General features: G+C 52.6%; 1 protein-coding gene and 1 long non-coding RNA gene across 2 annotated transcripts; one reads left to right on the forward strand and one right to left on the reverse strand.

Annotated features, from left to right (window-relative positions):
- Positions 1 to 4,356: 4,356 nt before the first annotated feature.
- On the reverse strand, positions 4,357 to 8,338 carry LOC140262063 (green-sensitive opsin). The gene is made up of 5 exons (XM_072356163.1): positions 7,978 to 8,338; positions 6,160 to 6,328; positions 5,018 to 5,183; positions 4,652 to 4,891; positions 4,357 to 4,488 (listed from the first exon to the last, which is right to left on the reverse strand). Exons 1-5 carry the CDS (start codon positions 8,336 to 8,338, stop codon positions 4,357 to 4,359), a joined length of 1,068 nt encoding a protein of 355 aa, XP_072212264.1.
- LOC140262064 (uncharacterized) lies at positions 8,125 to 13,745 on the forward strand. The gene is made up of 3 exons (XR_011905804.1): positions 8,125 to 8,248; positions 10,277 to 12,248; positions 13,053 to 13,745. It is a non-coding gene; the product is annotated as an uncharacterized lncRNA (long non-coding RNA).
- The last annotated feature ends 399 nt before the right edge of the window (positions 13,746 to 14,144 follow it).

A 14,144-nucleotide genomic window follows, 5' to 3' on the forward strand; every position in this document is an offset into this window, starting at 1 on the left:
TTTGATTTCCTCCCTTAGCTCTCAAACCCACCACGAGGTGCATTGTGTGCATGGGACAAGCCCTGCAGCATCAGGACGCCCTCAGACCAAGGTGGATTTCTGGAGAGAGGACCAACCCCAGCCCCACTTTTCCCAATGAATTGGACCACTGGGCTCCCCACGCTGCAGACACCCAAGGGAGGGGTTTCCTCCCACCCTGAGCACTTTGCATCCTGCCTGCTTCCCACCTCTCCTTCCCCATAGAAATGTGAGTTTCAGTGCATCACGTCTGCCCAGCAGGCAGCGAGCCCACAGCAGCCAGAGGAGAGCTGGGGAAAGCACGAAGTAATAGAGGTATTTATTAAAGGAGGGAGGAAATTTATATGCCATTTCTGCTTCTTCAGCTCTCAGTCATTGCCGAGGGGAGAGGAGGAGTGGGCAGCCTGTGCAGGAAATAGCCAGGAGTCTGTTTTCTGCCCATTTGTCAGTCTGATGAACAAGAAAAATATAGGCGGCCTTGATAAAGGGGAAATAAAGAGTCTGAAGGAGGCTGGCGTGTGTCTGCAGGGCTGCTCAAAGCTGTGAGCAGCCTGGATCCATGGGGAAGGCATTCTGCAGAGGGACTGGTGCCATCCCATGGGGTCAGGCAGAAATAGAGCCCAGGGTGGGGATGGGGTTGGGAATGATGATGAGGATGGAGATGAGGAAGGGGATGGAAATGAAGAAGGGGATAAGGATGGGGCTGAGACTGGGGATGACAGTGAGGATGGGGATGGAGATGGGGGTTGTGTTGGTGCCTGGAGCTGTCACTGTGAAGCTGACATCGCCTCTTGGCAGAGCTGAGCCAGCCCCCCTGCCTGTTAGCTTATCTGAAGTGCCTGGCATCTACCAGAGAAAAGCACTAGGGAGTAAAAAACCCACCAAGTATTAAGTGCTAATAATTCCCTGCTTTTATTTGCAGTTATCCACCTACATGAAAGAGGCTGGATTTTTTGCTGACACTTTCTTGCTGGCAATTGAATGCTGCCTGAATCATCCATCCAGGGCCATTTGTTCATGAAAGTAAGGAATTGCTGCTTGAATCCTTTTATTGCTGCTAACGTGACACATGCAGCAGCGATAGATCAGGAGAAGCTTCATGCAGGCGGGGATGTCCATGCAGCAGCAGTGTGGGTGCTCGTACACCTCCTTCAGGCTCAGCCTTGGGAAGGAGAGGCTGCAGGGCCATACACAAGCAGGAGGGAATCTGGACCTTACCAAGCTCCACTATCTGCAGCTATTCCAAAAGGAAGGGGGGATTTTTATTCTTACTGCCCCCAGAGCTGCCGGCTCGTCTGGACAAGGAGCTGCTTTCCTCTGGCAGGGACAAATGGACGAGGCTGTACCCTCTGACATCCCAGCTGCTGCCTCTGCACTGCGATGTGATAAATCCATCCTGGGAGGAACCCGAGTCAGCCCTTGGGCAGGATGGGACTGGGATGGGTCCTGCTCTCACACCCCACAGCCTCATGTCTGTCCTCACCGCTGCTGGAACCTCCCTCAGCCACGAGGATGCCTCCAAATTAGGGATGTTATTAACTACGAGCTGCTTTTCCCCTGGCTGCTGCTTGCAGAAATGATAACTGATTTCAAATGAATTGAGCCAATTACTGCAGTTTTCCTAAAACAGATGACTGCAATACTCCGGTAAGGAGGAGCAATCCCAGCTGCAGCACGGATAAGAGTTAAGATGCAGAAATGCCCTTTGGGCCCAAATTTCCAGCTGTCACAGTTTCCTGGTCTATGTCTGGCTGCTTCTCTCAACTGTGTGTGGATTCAGGCAGCAGCAGCCAGGGGCTGCAGGAGGTGTCTGCTCTGCAAGCAATTATTTGCTATCAGTGAGAGAGACTGCAACGATCCTTGCTGTTTGCAAACAAGCAGGGCCTGAAAGTGTCGATGCATCTACGGAAAAGGAGAAAGAAAGAACTCTTGAGTGATTCTGGATGGGGTTGGGGCTGTCAGCTCCCTGGGACACGTGTGGGGGGAGCTCCTGCCCCAGCTGTTTAACCAAGTGCTGATTTCATGGCTATGGCAGCCCAGTGTGCTGGTTTCAGATATGATCTGCACATGAGCTTCATCAAAGGACAACAAATCTGCCCCCGGATGCCTTGTCCTTGTAATGGGAAGCACTTTAGTGAAAAGGAAACCTAACGAAGATGAATTCAGCTGAACTGCGTGAAAATAAGGAATCTTGAAATCAGCTTCCCATTGGTCTGCCTTCCCAAAACCTCAGCAATACTCACACACTTATATCAGCAAACCACAGTCCCAGCATGAGAAAGGCCCCCTCCCATTGGATGCTCCCACTGCTGTTCTGTCCCAGACTTGGAGCTGCTCCCAGTTCTGTGGGGCCTTTGCTGGACCATCAGTTAGTGCTAACCCCCTCAGGGCAATGCATGCAAGTGTACCGTTGTGTCATGCTGCCATCTGAGCAGCAAAAGTACACAGATACACATCCGAACCCATCTGAAACACTGGGTCAGGAATGTGGGCTCCAGCTGCTTCTCCTTATATTCCCCTCTTAAGTGTTACATCTTCTGATTGCTTTTGTCAGCTCTGTAAATTTAATAACTGAACTAACCATCTTCTCCTATTGCTCGCATATAAATAAGTGCCGGATCGATAAAGAACATCTTTAAGAGCCCTTGGATCTGATGAATGAGAGGAGTCTGCCCGAGGGAAAATGATGAGTTCCCACCTCCAATGGTGTTTAAAACAAAGTGTGGGGAAGGAAGAGTGGAGTGTCCTCACTGGGATGCTTTCAGCCACTGAGAGATTGGATCCATGAGGGCTATAGGGGAGGCCTTGCTTTCTTGGGGCAGGCCGTGTGGTCACTGCACTCTGAGAGCCAAATTGCCATGGGGGAAGCAGAGCTGCAGGTTGGATGCTTGGAGGGTTTGCAGGGATTTGCTGAAGGAGAGGTGAGTGGTGTGCTGGGTGCACCAAGGAGGTACAGCTGTTCCTCAGATCTCCCACTGCAAAGTGTCCCTGGGGCTGCAGGGATGGGCCATGTGCTCGTGACCTCTTCTGGCTTTGCAGTGTTCGAAGAGAAAACAGAAGTAGGAAACAAAAACCCAACTTTTTGCAAAGCTTTTGCCCATCTGGCAAAGCAGCTGGCAGGGAGGCATTGCTGCAAGCATCTGCTGCTGCCCAGCCAGCTGCAGCACCACGAGCACAGCCACTGCAAGGAGATCCATTCCTTCCTCTTCTGCACACCCTCAGAGCACCACAGCAGCATCCCTGCTCCACGGGCTGTTTCCTGACATAGAGAGGTGGTTTCTGTGCCTCGGAGTTGGGGGAAGGAAAGGGCTGAGAAAGATAGAGACTTCAAAGGATGCGAGCAAATATTTACAGGTTCCAAGACAAAAATATATATATCTACAGTGTTGTCTTGGGGATACGGGGCGTCGGGCTTTGAAGCAGAGCCCTCTCACAGCTCCATTTGTTATATTGATTTATAAAGACTGCGGGTATCGATCGCTGCCAGCGGTGCCGTCAGTGGGATGTGCAGCCCCGCAGGGATGGATCCTCTGGTGCTGGGATGGGGCAGCTGGGAGCACTGTGGGTACGGATTCGTGCTGCTGGGGTCTGCTGTGATGCTGTCTTTGTATGCTTACTTTTGGAAATGAAACACTCCCTTGGGCAACCGGGGGAAGGGGATGCTAAGAGGGAAGCAGGGAGGAGAAGATTCAAGTTTGGGCTTTCCCATTGATGTTACGGTGTGATGTGAACCAAGCAGGGATCTCTGCTGGCACTTGGGGTGGGTAGGGAACATCCCCAAACGCTGAGCAGCTCCCAGGAGCTGGATAAGGGATCTGGCTGGGTTTGGGTGTTGCAGAGGTGCTATAGAGGGTGAAGAACATGGGATGGATGTGGTGCCCCAGTGGGAGAAGTATCTACTCTGCTTGCTGCCCACCCTGCAGCTCTGCATGTGCACGTGGAACCTTGAGAAAGGTGTTTGCACACACACACCCTGGGTCAGAGACTCAGTGCTACAAAGGGACTCCCCCCACTCCCCATAACAACCTCAGGTTGCTCTTTCCCCCTTCCCATGCTCTTGTGCCAAGATCAGCTTATCACAATGATGATGTGCAGGGTGTGTAGTGCTCAGGGCTGTGGGAGAGCTCAGATGGCCATGTTGGCACCAGGGAGACAACACAGGTGGGGACAAGGGAAGCAGCAGCAGCACACACACAGCTGCTTTGCCAGGCAGGAGCATGCAGGACAGCAGGGGAGGGCTTCAGTGCACAGGGGAGTGACTGAGTGGAACGTGGTTGTGGGTCTGGGGATGTCTTGGTCCCCAAGCTCGGCCGTCACCCAGTTCAAACTGTCCATGGTCTATGCAGGTGAAACTTGGCTGGAGGAGATGGAGGAGACCTCAGTCTTGCTCTGGGATACGGTGGAGGAGACGTCTTCATCACCAAAAGGATTCTTGCCACAGCAGATAGTGGTGATCATGCAATTACGGAACTGGGAAGAGAGAAGGGGAATGTGAGCACTCGAGGATGGTGAGGGTGTGCTGTGGGTCTGAGAACTGCCAGCAGCCCTGAGCTATGCTGCTCCCCAGGCTGAGATGCAGCTGGTGGGAGGTGCCCGTGGTGCAGGGGAGGGTCTTTACCCCGAGGCATCTCACCTGCTTGTTCATGAGGACGTAGATGATGGGGTTGTAGAGAGAGGAGCTCTTGGAGAAGAAGGCAGGCACTGCCATCAGCGTGGCGGTGAAGTCTGCTCCCTTGTTGGTGAAGATCCAGAATGCCACTACAGCATAGGGCGTCCAGGCCAGCATGAAGCCCAGCACCATCAGGATCACCATCCGCGTCACCTCCTTCTCTGCCTTCTGGGTGGTGGCTGACTCCTGCTGCTGTGCGGCTGCCTGTGGGTGCAGGGTGGTGAGGGGCAGCCCCCAGGTTTACTTCCCCATGACACCACACACCCATCCCTGCCCGCACTGCCCATCCTGTCCCCATTCTCCTCTCTGCCCCCCAGTGCCAGGTGTTACCTCTCGGACTTTGCAAATGAGGCGCCCGTAGGAAAAGAAGATGACCACGACTGGGATGATGAAGTGGATGACGAACATGTAGAGCACGTAGGACTCGTTGTGGTAGTCGGGGTTGTGGGTGTAATAGTCAGGGCCACAGGAACACTGCATCCCCTCCGGCATGTACCTGCCAGCAAGAAAGGTTTGAACCATCATCAGGTTTCCACCTTGGCACCACCTCCCCCAGGGATGAGGTTGCTCCCAATATGGCACGTGTGGGAGCTGCTCCCTGGCTTCTCTTCTGCCCCCTGCTCATTGCCTCATGCTCTTGCCCTCGCTGGCTTTGCAGCACAGCTCCCATGGCTTGCACCATGCTGACACACTGCGCTTGGGTGCGCAGCATCATTTTGTTGTGACACCGCTTCCTCCCACGGGCAGAGGGCTATTTATTTCCTTCCTACGTGGCTGAGCACTTGCCTGCCGGGAACCACCTGCTCTCTCCCTCTGCAGATGGAGGGATGCTGAGCAGGGATGGGAGCTGCTGGCTCAGTGGGCAGAGCTCTCGGGAGCTCAATCCCTGCAGTTGTGTCGGGCTCATGTCATTGTAGCCGTGGCTTAAGGGCAATTCATCCAAGGACCTGCCTGGCCAGGGATGCTGACCCAAGGCTGGAGAAGGGCCGTCTGCCCCTGTACCGTCATAGGGTTGTGATGGCTGGACTTTGCTGCCCCAAAGTCACCTCCTGCCCATGCCCAGGGAAGTGGAAGGGACTCACTATGTCCAGCAGGGCAGCCCTGCAGCAGGGTATTAGTTGGGGCTGGAGCTGCAGCATTAGGGAAATCACCTCCAACTTGTTCCTCCCCTGTGCTCTCAGTGAGGCATTGTCTCCTGGCAGGGGATGTGGGTGCCTGAAGGAGCCAGATGTGTGCAAGTGTGAGTGAAATTCACTGCAGTGCTGGGAGAAGGACAGATGGGATGCAGGGAAAGCATGGCAGAAGTAATGAGAAAAGTCCTGTGGGGTTCCCAGCTGGGGCAGTGGCACAGTCAGGTCTACACTGGGCTGGTGTATGGGAACTGCTGGTCACAGCCTGAGCCTCTGATTGCCCACCTGAGGTGAGCACTGCGTCAGCCCTGGGAGCACAGGTGGTTCTACAGCCCGACTCACCTGGACCAGCCAAAGAGGGGTGGAGCAGCACAGGAGAAGGCCATGACCCAGGTGAAAGCGATGCCCATCATGGCGTGGGTGGCAGAGAAGCGGAAGTTTCCCATGGGCTTGCAGACAACGATGTAACGCTCTATGGCCAAGACAACCAGGGACCAGAGGGCAACCTGGCCTGCAGGAGGGAGGGAAAGAGAGAGGGTCTGGTGATGGTGAGAGCTCCTTCAGACTTGGTTTTCCCTCCACGGTCACAGCAAAGAGCAGAGGAGATGGGGATCAGATAACCAGCATCCTATTCGATAACTGCGAATCTATTGCGAATGTGCAGCAGGTTGAGAGCTGAGGGGAGTATCTGCTCCTCAGTGGGATGCTGGTGATGGAGGAAGGGATCGTTGTGGTGTTGTAATCGTTTAAGAAATCAACAGAGAGGATTCCATCTGGGTGCAAAGAAGTGTAATTTCTGGTAAAGACACCAGATGTGTCCAAACCTGTTGGTGCCTTTCGATGTGTATTTCATGAGTCTTCCACCAGCGCTGGATCAGGAGGTGGCTGTGTGGGTAGGCATACGTGCACATGTATTTATAAGGGATAATTAAACTTCAGGGGATTGGGAGTGTTTAGTCGGTGCTGTAAGCCTGCTAATGCCCCCAGCTGTGATAATCTGCTGATAACTACACCCTGTGCTAGGATTCGCTGGAGACCTGCTGCTCAGTGGCTGCTTCCCATCAAGCTTTCCTCCCTGTGCTCAGGAGCCTCCTTCTCTTTACTGGCTAGGAAAACTGGAAGTGTAAGTAATGAAGGCTTTCACGACTGGAGATGGTGCAGACCCATGTGGTCTTCTGAGCCCAAGACCAACCGCTCCCATGTCCTCGGCTTTGATCAGGATGCCTTGCTTTGTTTTGCCTACCAGAATATCCATCTTTTGTTCAGACCAGCATCACTGCAGGAAATATCCCATTTAGAGGGGGAAAAAAAGTAAAGTTTGTGCAGCGGCTGTGAGTCTCTGCACAAGGATTTTCAGCTGTCAGATAAATTAGAAGGTGTTGTGTGGGCCCGGATGGCTGTGTGGGCTGGGGGTGCAAAGTGAGTCTTTGTTGTTTTGCAAAGGGGCTTTTGAAGGGTGAAGCGTTGGCTACAACGGTGTCCCTGAAAGATGAAATAGGAAGCTCACAAGAGCAACCAAATCAAAGGCAAGTGGGGAGCTGAGCTGAGCAGTTGTTGCAAACCCTGGAATCCTTCTTCCCCTCCATGCTGCTGCTCTCCTCTTCTGGTAGGGGCTGCCTCAGCTTCTTTTTGCCCTGAGATGAGCTGTCACTGCCCTCCTTGTCTTTCAGTCCTCTCCGCAATTGTTTCACCCAAACCCTTTCTGTGTGGTCTCTTTCCCTTTGGAATCCTCCCAAATGCTTCACCTTGGAACGAGGTGGTAAAGATGCACGATGCTGACCCCAGGACACTGGGTGGCCATCCCTAGCAGGTCTTTGTTAGCTGTGCAACTAAGACCCAAGACCCATGGATGCATGCTGGTCTGCTTAGCCAAGCAACCCCAGGTTTCATGCTGCAAACCTGGACGCCCTCCCATTTCCTAGCACTGAGATGGGTGTTTCTTGCCCTCAAAATCAAGCTTGAATAAATCTTTTTTTCCTGTCCACTTTCTAACCATAGGGAAGAAGAACCTTGCACGAGGAGCTCTGCCCCGTGCAGACAAGGCCATCTCATCAGCCCCATAAGGATACGGGATTGAGTTTCTAAAGCCCTATAAAGAAGCAAGACCACCCTCTGCCCAGCCTGGCCCTCACCCCCCACGTCCCACCCTGCAGCCGTTACCTCCCAGAGTGGCGAAGAAGCCCTCGACGGCGCAGCCAACGGGACCGAAGACGAAATATCCATTCCAGGCTGTGTAGAAGGTGACAGTGAAGCCGAAGCAGGCCATGAAGAGGTCAGCCACCGCCAGGTTGACCAGGATGTAGTTGAGCGGCTGCCGGAGCTTCTTGTGTTTGAAAGTGACCAGGAGGGTGAGGAGGTTGATGGGCAGACCAGTGGAGATGAGGAAGAAGATGTAGCAACACACAAGGCGGTATTTCCAGGGCTCGGCTAGGTAATACTGGGGGTATTCGAAGGGGCTTCGCACCACCCCTGTCTTGTTGGACATAGGCACATAAAAATTGATACCTTCTGTCCCATTCATCCTGCCAGTACTATGGCAGCTGCTTTGCGTTTAAGGGTATTTTTTAATCAAGCACTCTATGGTAATGAATTTTGTTTCGACCCCAATTACCAAAAAAGAAAAAGAAAAATAGGACCCAATGGTAAGAAACAAATAAACACCCTACCAGGAGGTCCCTCCCCCAGCTCCGAAATTGAATGAATGACTAAGAACTCCAGTAAGTCCTGGGGGAAGGAGAGGTGGTGCGTTGGCCCCGCGCCGTGCCGAGGGCCGGCGGAGCCGCGTGCCGAGGGAGGTTTTATACCTTTGGGCCTCCTTGAAGGAGTGCGGGGGGAGGCAGGATTAGGGGCCAGGCTAAGTTTGTATGACAAGGGCAACGGGATTGAGAGGGGCTGATGGTTTAAGCACCCTCTAAGTAGCCAGTTGGCCCCAAAACCTGCATTAAAGCGTATTAATTGGCAATAAGTGTTTAACGTTGTTTAAGGAGTTGCGGGGAGGAAGGGATGGGCTTGGGGAGCCCTTTGGAAGAGGGGCAATGGCAGGAGAGGTGGTGAGTTGGAGAGCAGGTCCTTTGGATGACTGATGGGAGAAATGGGTCTTTGTTTGAGTCCATGTTGGAGCACAGCCTTTGGGGCATCCCTGGAGTCCATTAGCCGCCTATAGAAGTGTTTGAGGTGTGGGGTACCCAGCTCTGCTTCACTGCCCTTGGGAAAGTTGTTGGGGGAAGAGCAGAGAGAGTTTGGCCACTGTGCTTGTGGTGCCTGGTTCAGTGTGAGCACCATGTGGTTTGGGTATGTGTCTCCATCACAACTGGATTCCCACTCCAGAGCACACAAGATCATGAAACCTTCTCAGCAGGGTCAGCTGTAGCTCGGAGCACCAATGCTCCATCCTGCCCAAGCTCTTTCCCATTTCTTCCTTCTGGGTCATGGGTGCTCCTTCTCCATGAGACCTGCCTAAGGCGCCTTAGTGAAGCTCTGCCATTAATCTCTGACATCTGGTGGCGTTAATGGCCCTGATCTGTTAATGCGGTAAGCTGCTAGCTTCCTTCCACTGCTGCCCTCCACCAAGGCAACGTAGATGGAAAAAGTCAACGGTGTCTTGCTGGAGGAATGAGGTCTGCATGACGGGAATGGCTTGGAGCTAGAGGGCAGGAGCGGAAGGCTGAGGGGTGTGGGTAGGATGGCTGATGCCCTAATTGCTGTCCCACTGATCCATCTGCACAGGTCAGAGGAGCAGAACTAGGACGTGGCAAGAGTAAGTGGGTCACAGCAGCCTCAGGTGCCCTGATATAAGCGATCCCCATGGGATGTCTGTGCCTGTATTTCCCTGCACATCCCACAGAACTGGCAGTCATGGAATTCCCAGTCTGGGTCTCCTTTAGACTTTCCATGAGATCTTCCATGAGAGAAAGAGGTTTGTGTGGAGCAGTCCTATGGCTCTACTTCTCAAAGCTTTCACCTATTTCATGCCTTTCCTGACTACGGTCAGGATTCTGACTCAGCTGAATGTGTTTTTTGCATATAAAAAAGCACACGCAGATGTGAATCTCAATTCCAGTGTGCCATTCCCACCTTCTTTGGTAGAAGGCAGCTCTTCAGACAAGAAGCATCACTGATTGTCCGTCTTCAAAAGATGTGGACTTTGCTGTCTGTGCCAGCAGCATATGACAGATCTGTTTTTTTCCTCCAGAGCTTTATATAAAAACACGGTGATCTCATGGGAGATTTTGTTTTCACCTCCCAATGTTTCTTTGTGAGAATTTCTGCCACATTTTATAGCGTCTCATATTCTTCTAAAGGGTAATAGAGTTGTACAAAGGAAGCGGGTTTGAGGGAGGAGGAGGTGAAATGAAAGTCTATTTTGGATTGTGCTCTGATGCTGTGGGATGGGATCAGTAGGATTATTATTGGTATCATCACCATCAGTTATTGATTTCACTACTCTTTTTGTTTTAAGCTTTCCTTTGAAGAGAACAAACCTCCCCTCTGCATTCCAGCTAATACATGGTACGACTTTGGCTTCATGCTTAGCACCCAGATACCTTTCACATACAGGATTGCCAACAGCGGAACCAAGGGGACTTTTGCTTGGACTAGAGCTGGACTTCTCCCACTCTGGGGAGCTGAACATGGAGCAGATAAGCCTGAGCCAAATGTGTCCTGCTGGAGGGTCTGAGCGTGGCTCTGTCTCTTCTCAGCTGCCCTCGAGGACCCAGCTTTCTCCCTCGCAAGCTGAGGTTGGTGTTTTGGCCGATCCCCTGAGGCTGGTGTCGATGTGGATTTAGAGCTCTCTGCAGGTCAGCAGCCGCCGGAGCGATGCCGAAGGCCTTGAATCAACTCTGCAGAAGAAAATGACACCAGGGAGGTTAGCTGGTTCCTCCAGGACGTGTCCTGAATGCAACCTCGCTTCCTTCCGTGTCACAGAAATGGAAAGTGATGGCTTTAATTTGGTGTCTCTTAGTGGGGAAACTTTACGGGCTGTCTCCCAGAGAGCTCTGGATTGCATTCTGTGCCGATGCTATGACTGAGCAACAGCAAAATTCAGACCCTGTTTAATGCAGGAGGAGAGGCTTGTTCCTTTGTGTTTGTCCTTAAGAAAAGGAAGGGTTTTCTTCCCTCTTGCAGGCTTTTCTGCTTTGCTAAGCTCTTTGAGATGAGATTCTCTTATTCATTGTTTGTCAGCACATTGCGTGAAGGAGCCCTGAGCTTCGCTGGGCTTTCATGTCCTGTGTAAAGCAAGAAACCATAATTATAATCAAATAACCGAGCTGATACGGTTGGTTCATCGGGCTTCAGCAAAACAGCCGTGGGAAGGGGTGGCTGGGAGCCCTCTGCTGTCCCTGTCCTTGTGCAAGGCAGCACGCTGCTCACTGCTGCTTGGGCAGAAGCAAAGGAGCAACATGCCCAGGGAAACATAGAATGAACTACAGAGCAAGGGGAACGTGGAAGCAACAGAAGTCAGTCCTGAGGCAAGCAGCTGGGCTTAAATCCCACTGACGGACTAATGCACAGGATCTTAAACGTTAGCCATGAGCACCAGATACAAACACTGAATGGAGAATGATGTTGCGTTTGGTTCTGCAGTGCACTGCTCTGCATCGCTCCTCTGGAGGGGCTCCTTCCTCCTCGTGGGCAGTTGCCCCTGGAAGACCTCACCTCCCCATATCAGATAGCAGCCACGTGCGGCCGCTGCGCTGAGCTGCTTACGCCAGGCTGTGAGCTCCCTTACCAGGAAAGGGGTTAAAGCGAGATAAAGCCAGAGCGTTATGGAGACCATATGGAGGGGAAGAAAACCCTTTATCCTGTAATTGGATTCGTTCCCGGCAGCTCCTGGTGGAGGTGAGGCTGAGTGGAGCTGACAGGATGTGATGGGGGAGGCGCTGCCAGCTGCCCCGTCCAAAGCAGGATGTGTGCACACAAACATGGAGATCAGTCCGTTCCAGGAGCTGGGATAGATTTAAATGTGTGGCAGAGAGAAGAGGGGACAGAAATGCGTTTGCAGTTTGGTTTGGTTGGCTACTCCTTGCCCAGCATGAGTTAACTCAACTGTGGCTCTTTGCTGCTCCTCTGGGCTGGCACAGCTGCATCCACCCAAGATAAGGACCTACTGGTTGTGAGAGGCTCCGTGCCATGACCTCGCTTCCTTCCTCAAAAATAAGAATGCACAGAAGCTTGTCTCCTGCACTGCTTTCTGCATGAGGAGCCTTGTCAGAAGGACCCCATATCCAGGGTTCCATGCAGGTTCCCTTCATACCCCATCTCCAGGCTCTCACCAGCACAGCTATGCAGGGGGTGGATGCACCAGGGCCAGAAGACAGCTGGGAAGCAGGGAGAGCTTCACCACAGCCACCCACAGCTCATGTGTGCAGTGCTGGCAAGCGAGCAGGGCCTCATAACCTCCCCTGCTTTTCCTCCTGCTACTGATCCAGGTAACATCCCTGCAAGAACAGCAGGATTTCCTTGGAGAGGTGGGAATTCCTTGGGACCTTTCATTTCTTTGCCAAGGAGCTGAGCAATCCTGGTTCAATTGCAAACCTGTGCTGCTCAGCATGGTGCTGTCAACACCTTTAGCTAAGTGCTAAACGAGGGCTGTAGCAGAGTGGGCAGGTTTGCAAGACAGCCTTACAGGCCCTGCAGCACCAGGATGGGCAGCCAGCACTGCCCAGCAAACCAAAGCAGCAGCACCATGGTTCTGTGTGTCAGCAGCTGTGCCAGGGAGCAAGCCACACATCCATGGGGGTGATGGGCAGTGCAAGTGAGCAGATGCTGCCTGCTGCTGTGAGATCCTTGCCTTGCAAACTGGAGAATAAGAATTGAATCCTTGCTTGGTTTTGTTCTGTTTTATGGGCTCTTCAACACAAGCAGGATGTGGAGAGGGGCTGCAGGGAAAGCGAGGGCTCTGCTCCTTGGGCTCTACCAGGGACAGACTCTGCACTGTGAAGTCTGAGGCAGAAGGAAGGTTTCCCATTTAACAACATGGACAGGAGTGCAGCTCTACCACCTTCGTTCTGTAGCACTTTGGCACAGCTCTGAGAAGGGCTGAGCGGTGGGAAAATGGGGTTTAGGCAGACGGGGCTCAGCTTTTGTTTTTTCATTTGTAAATCCCATTCAAAGCTGGACTCTGTTATTCCTCGGGGCCTTATTGGGGATGTTTGCAGCCCTCCGCAGCGATGCTTTATACGTGCTGTTTCCTTTTGTCATAACTGGGTCATTTTTTTCTTCTCCATTTCCAGTGCACAGCCCTGGGTTCTATCCGCAGAAACCTGGAGACTGCTGTGAGAGATCAGATGGGGGTGATCTGCTGGGGAAAAGCATGGAGGAAATGTGGGTGGATGGCTTACTTTTGGCTTGGTGGGGCCACCTCTGTGTTCCATTGGCTCTATGAGCCCGTGGGCGCTCCAAGCACTTTGGGTCTTCTAAGAAGCCCTCATATCACTGCCTTGGCCACCAGCAGAGCCCTATTCCCTGCCTCATACCCCACTCTGGGGCTCTTATTTCACTTGGCTGTGGTTGAGGCCGGGCATCCTGCACTGGAATTCATTTTTGTCATTTCATCTTCTCGCTGTCCCTGCTTTAAAGCCTTCTAGAGATTTGCTCCAGTCCAAATGTGTCCCTTCCCTCCCTTTGCCCTTCATCCCATAATTGGATTCATCGCTTCCATCCAGCCCAGCCCGGCTCTCCCCATCCCTTTACATAACAGAGCTGGCTCCAGGCTGTGCCTGGCTGAGCTAAACCTGGTGCTGTGCTTGGCCTCTGGCCACCAAAACCAGAGGAGGGTTTGCACCAATTCCTGTTGCAGGCTGACTCCTGTGCTAGGAAACCAACTCTTTTCTTTTACAGTTCCTGCTCCCTTCCCATTTACTGCCTCATTTTCCTTCCCACATGCAATCTGTGGTCTCGTGCTGTGGCACATCCCTGCGCTCCCACCAGGATCCAGGGCACGTGCTCAAGAGAGGAGGTAAATGCAGCAGCCCCGCACAGCTGAGCAAAGTAATGGCAAGATCACCTGGAAAAAATGATTAATTTCCCACTCCTTTCATTAATATTTATTCTCCTTAATTCTCAATCTTTACTGTTCAGCTCTCTAAAGCTTTTGTGGTTGAGAGGCTTTCACTGAGGTTGCTATTCATCACCAAAGCAAAACATGCACAGATTAAGCAGGCTGTTTGTCAAATCTGAGTCCTGTGCTGGGACCATCAGCTGCCTGTACGGACCCACCTGGCCCTGCGGGTCGTTCTGCTTCTGTCTGACTTTTGCAGTGGGTGTTCCCACGTCCTGCAGTGTTTTGTCGGGCTCCGGGTTTCTCCCAGTGCTGCTCAGTGCAC

Source organism: Excalfactoria chinensis, chromosome 23, assembly GCF_039878825.1.
Source record: "Excalfactoria chinensis isolate bCotChi1 chromosome 23, bCotChi1.hap2, whole genome shotgun sequence".
Classification (NCBI taxonomy): domain Eukaryota; kingdom Metazoa; phylum Chordata; class Aves; order Galliformes; family Phasianidae; genus Excalfactoria; species Excalfactoria chinensis.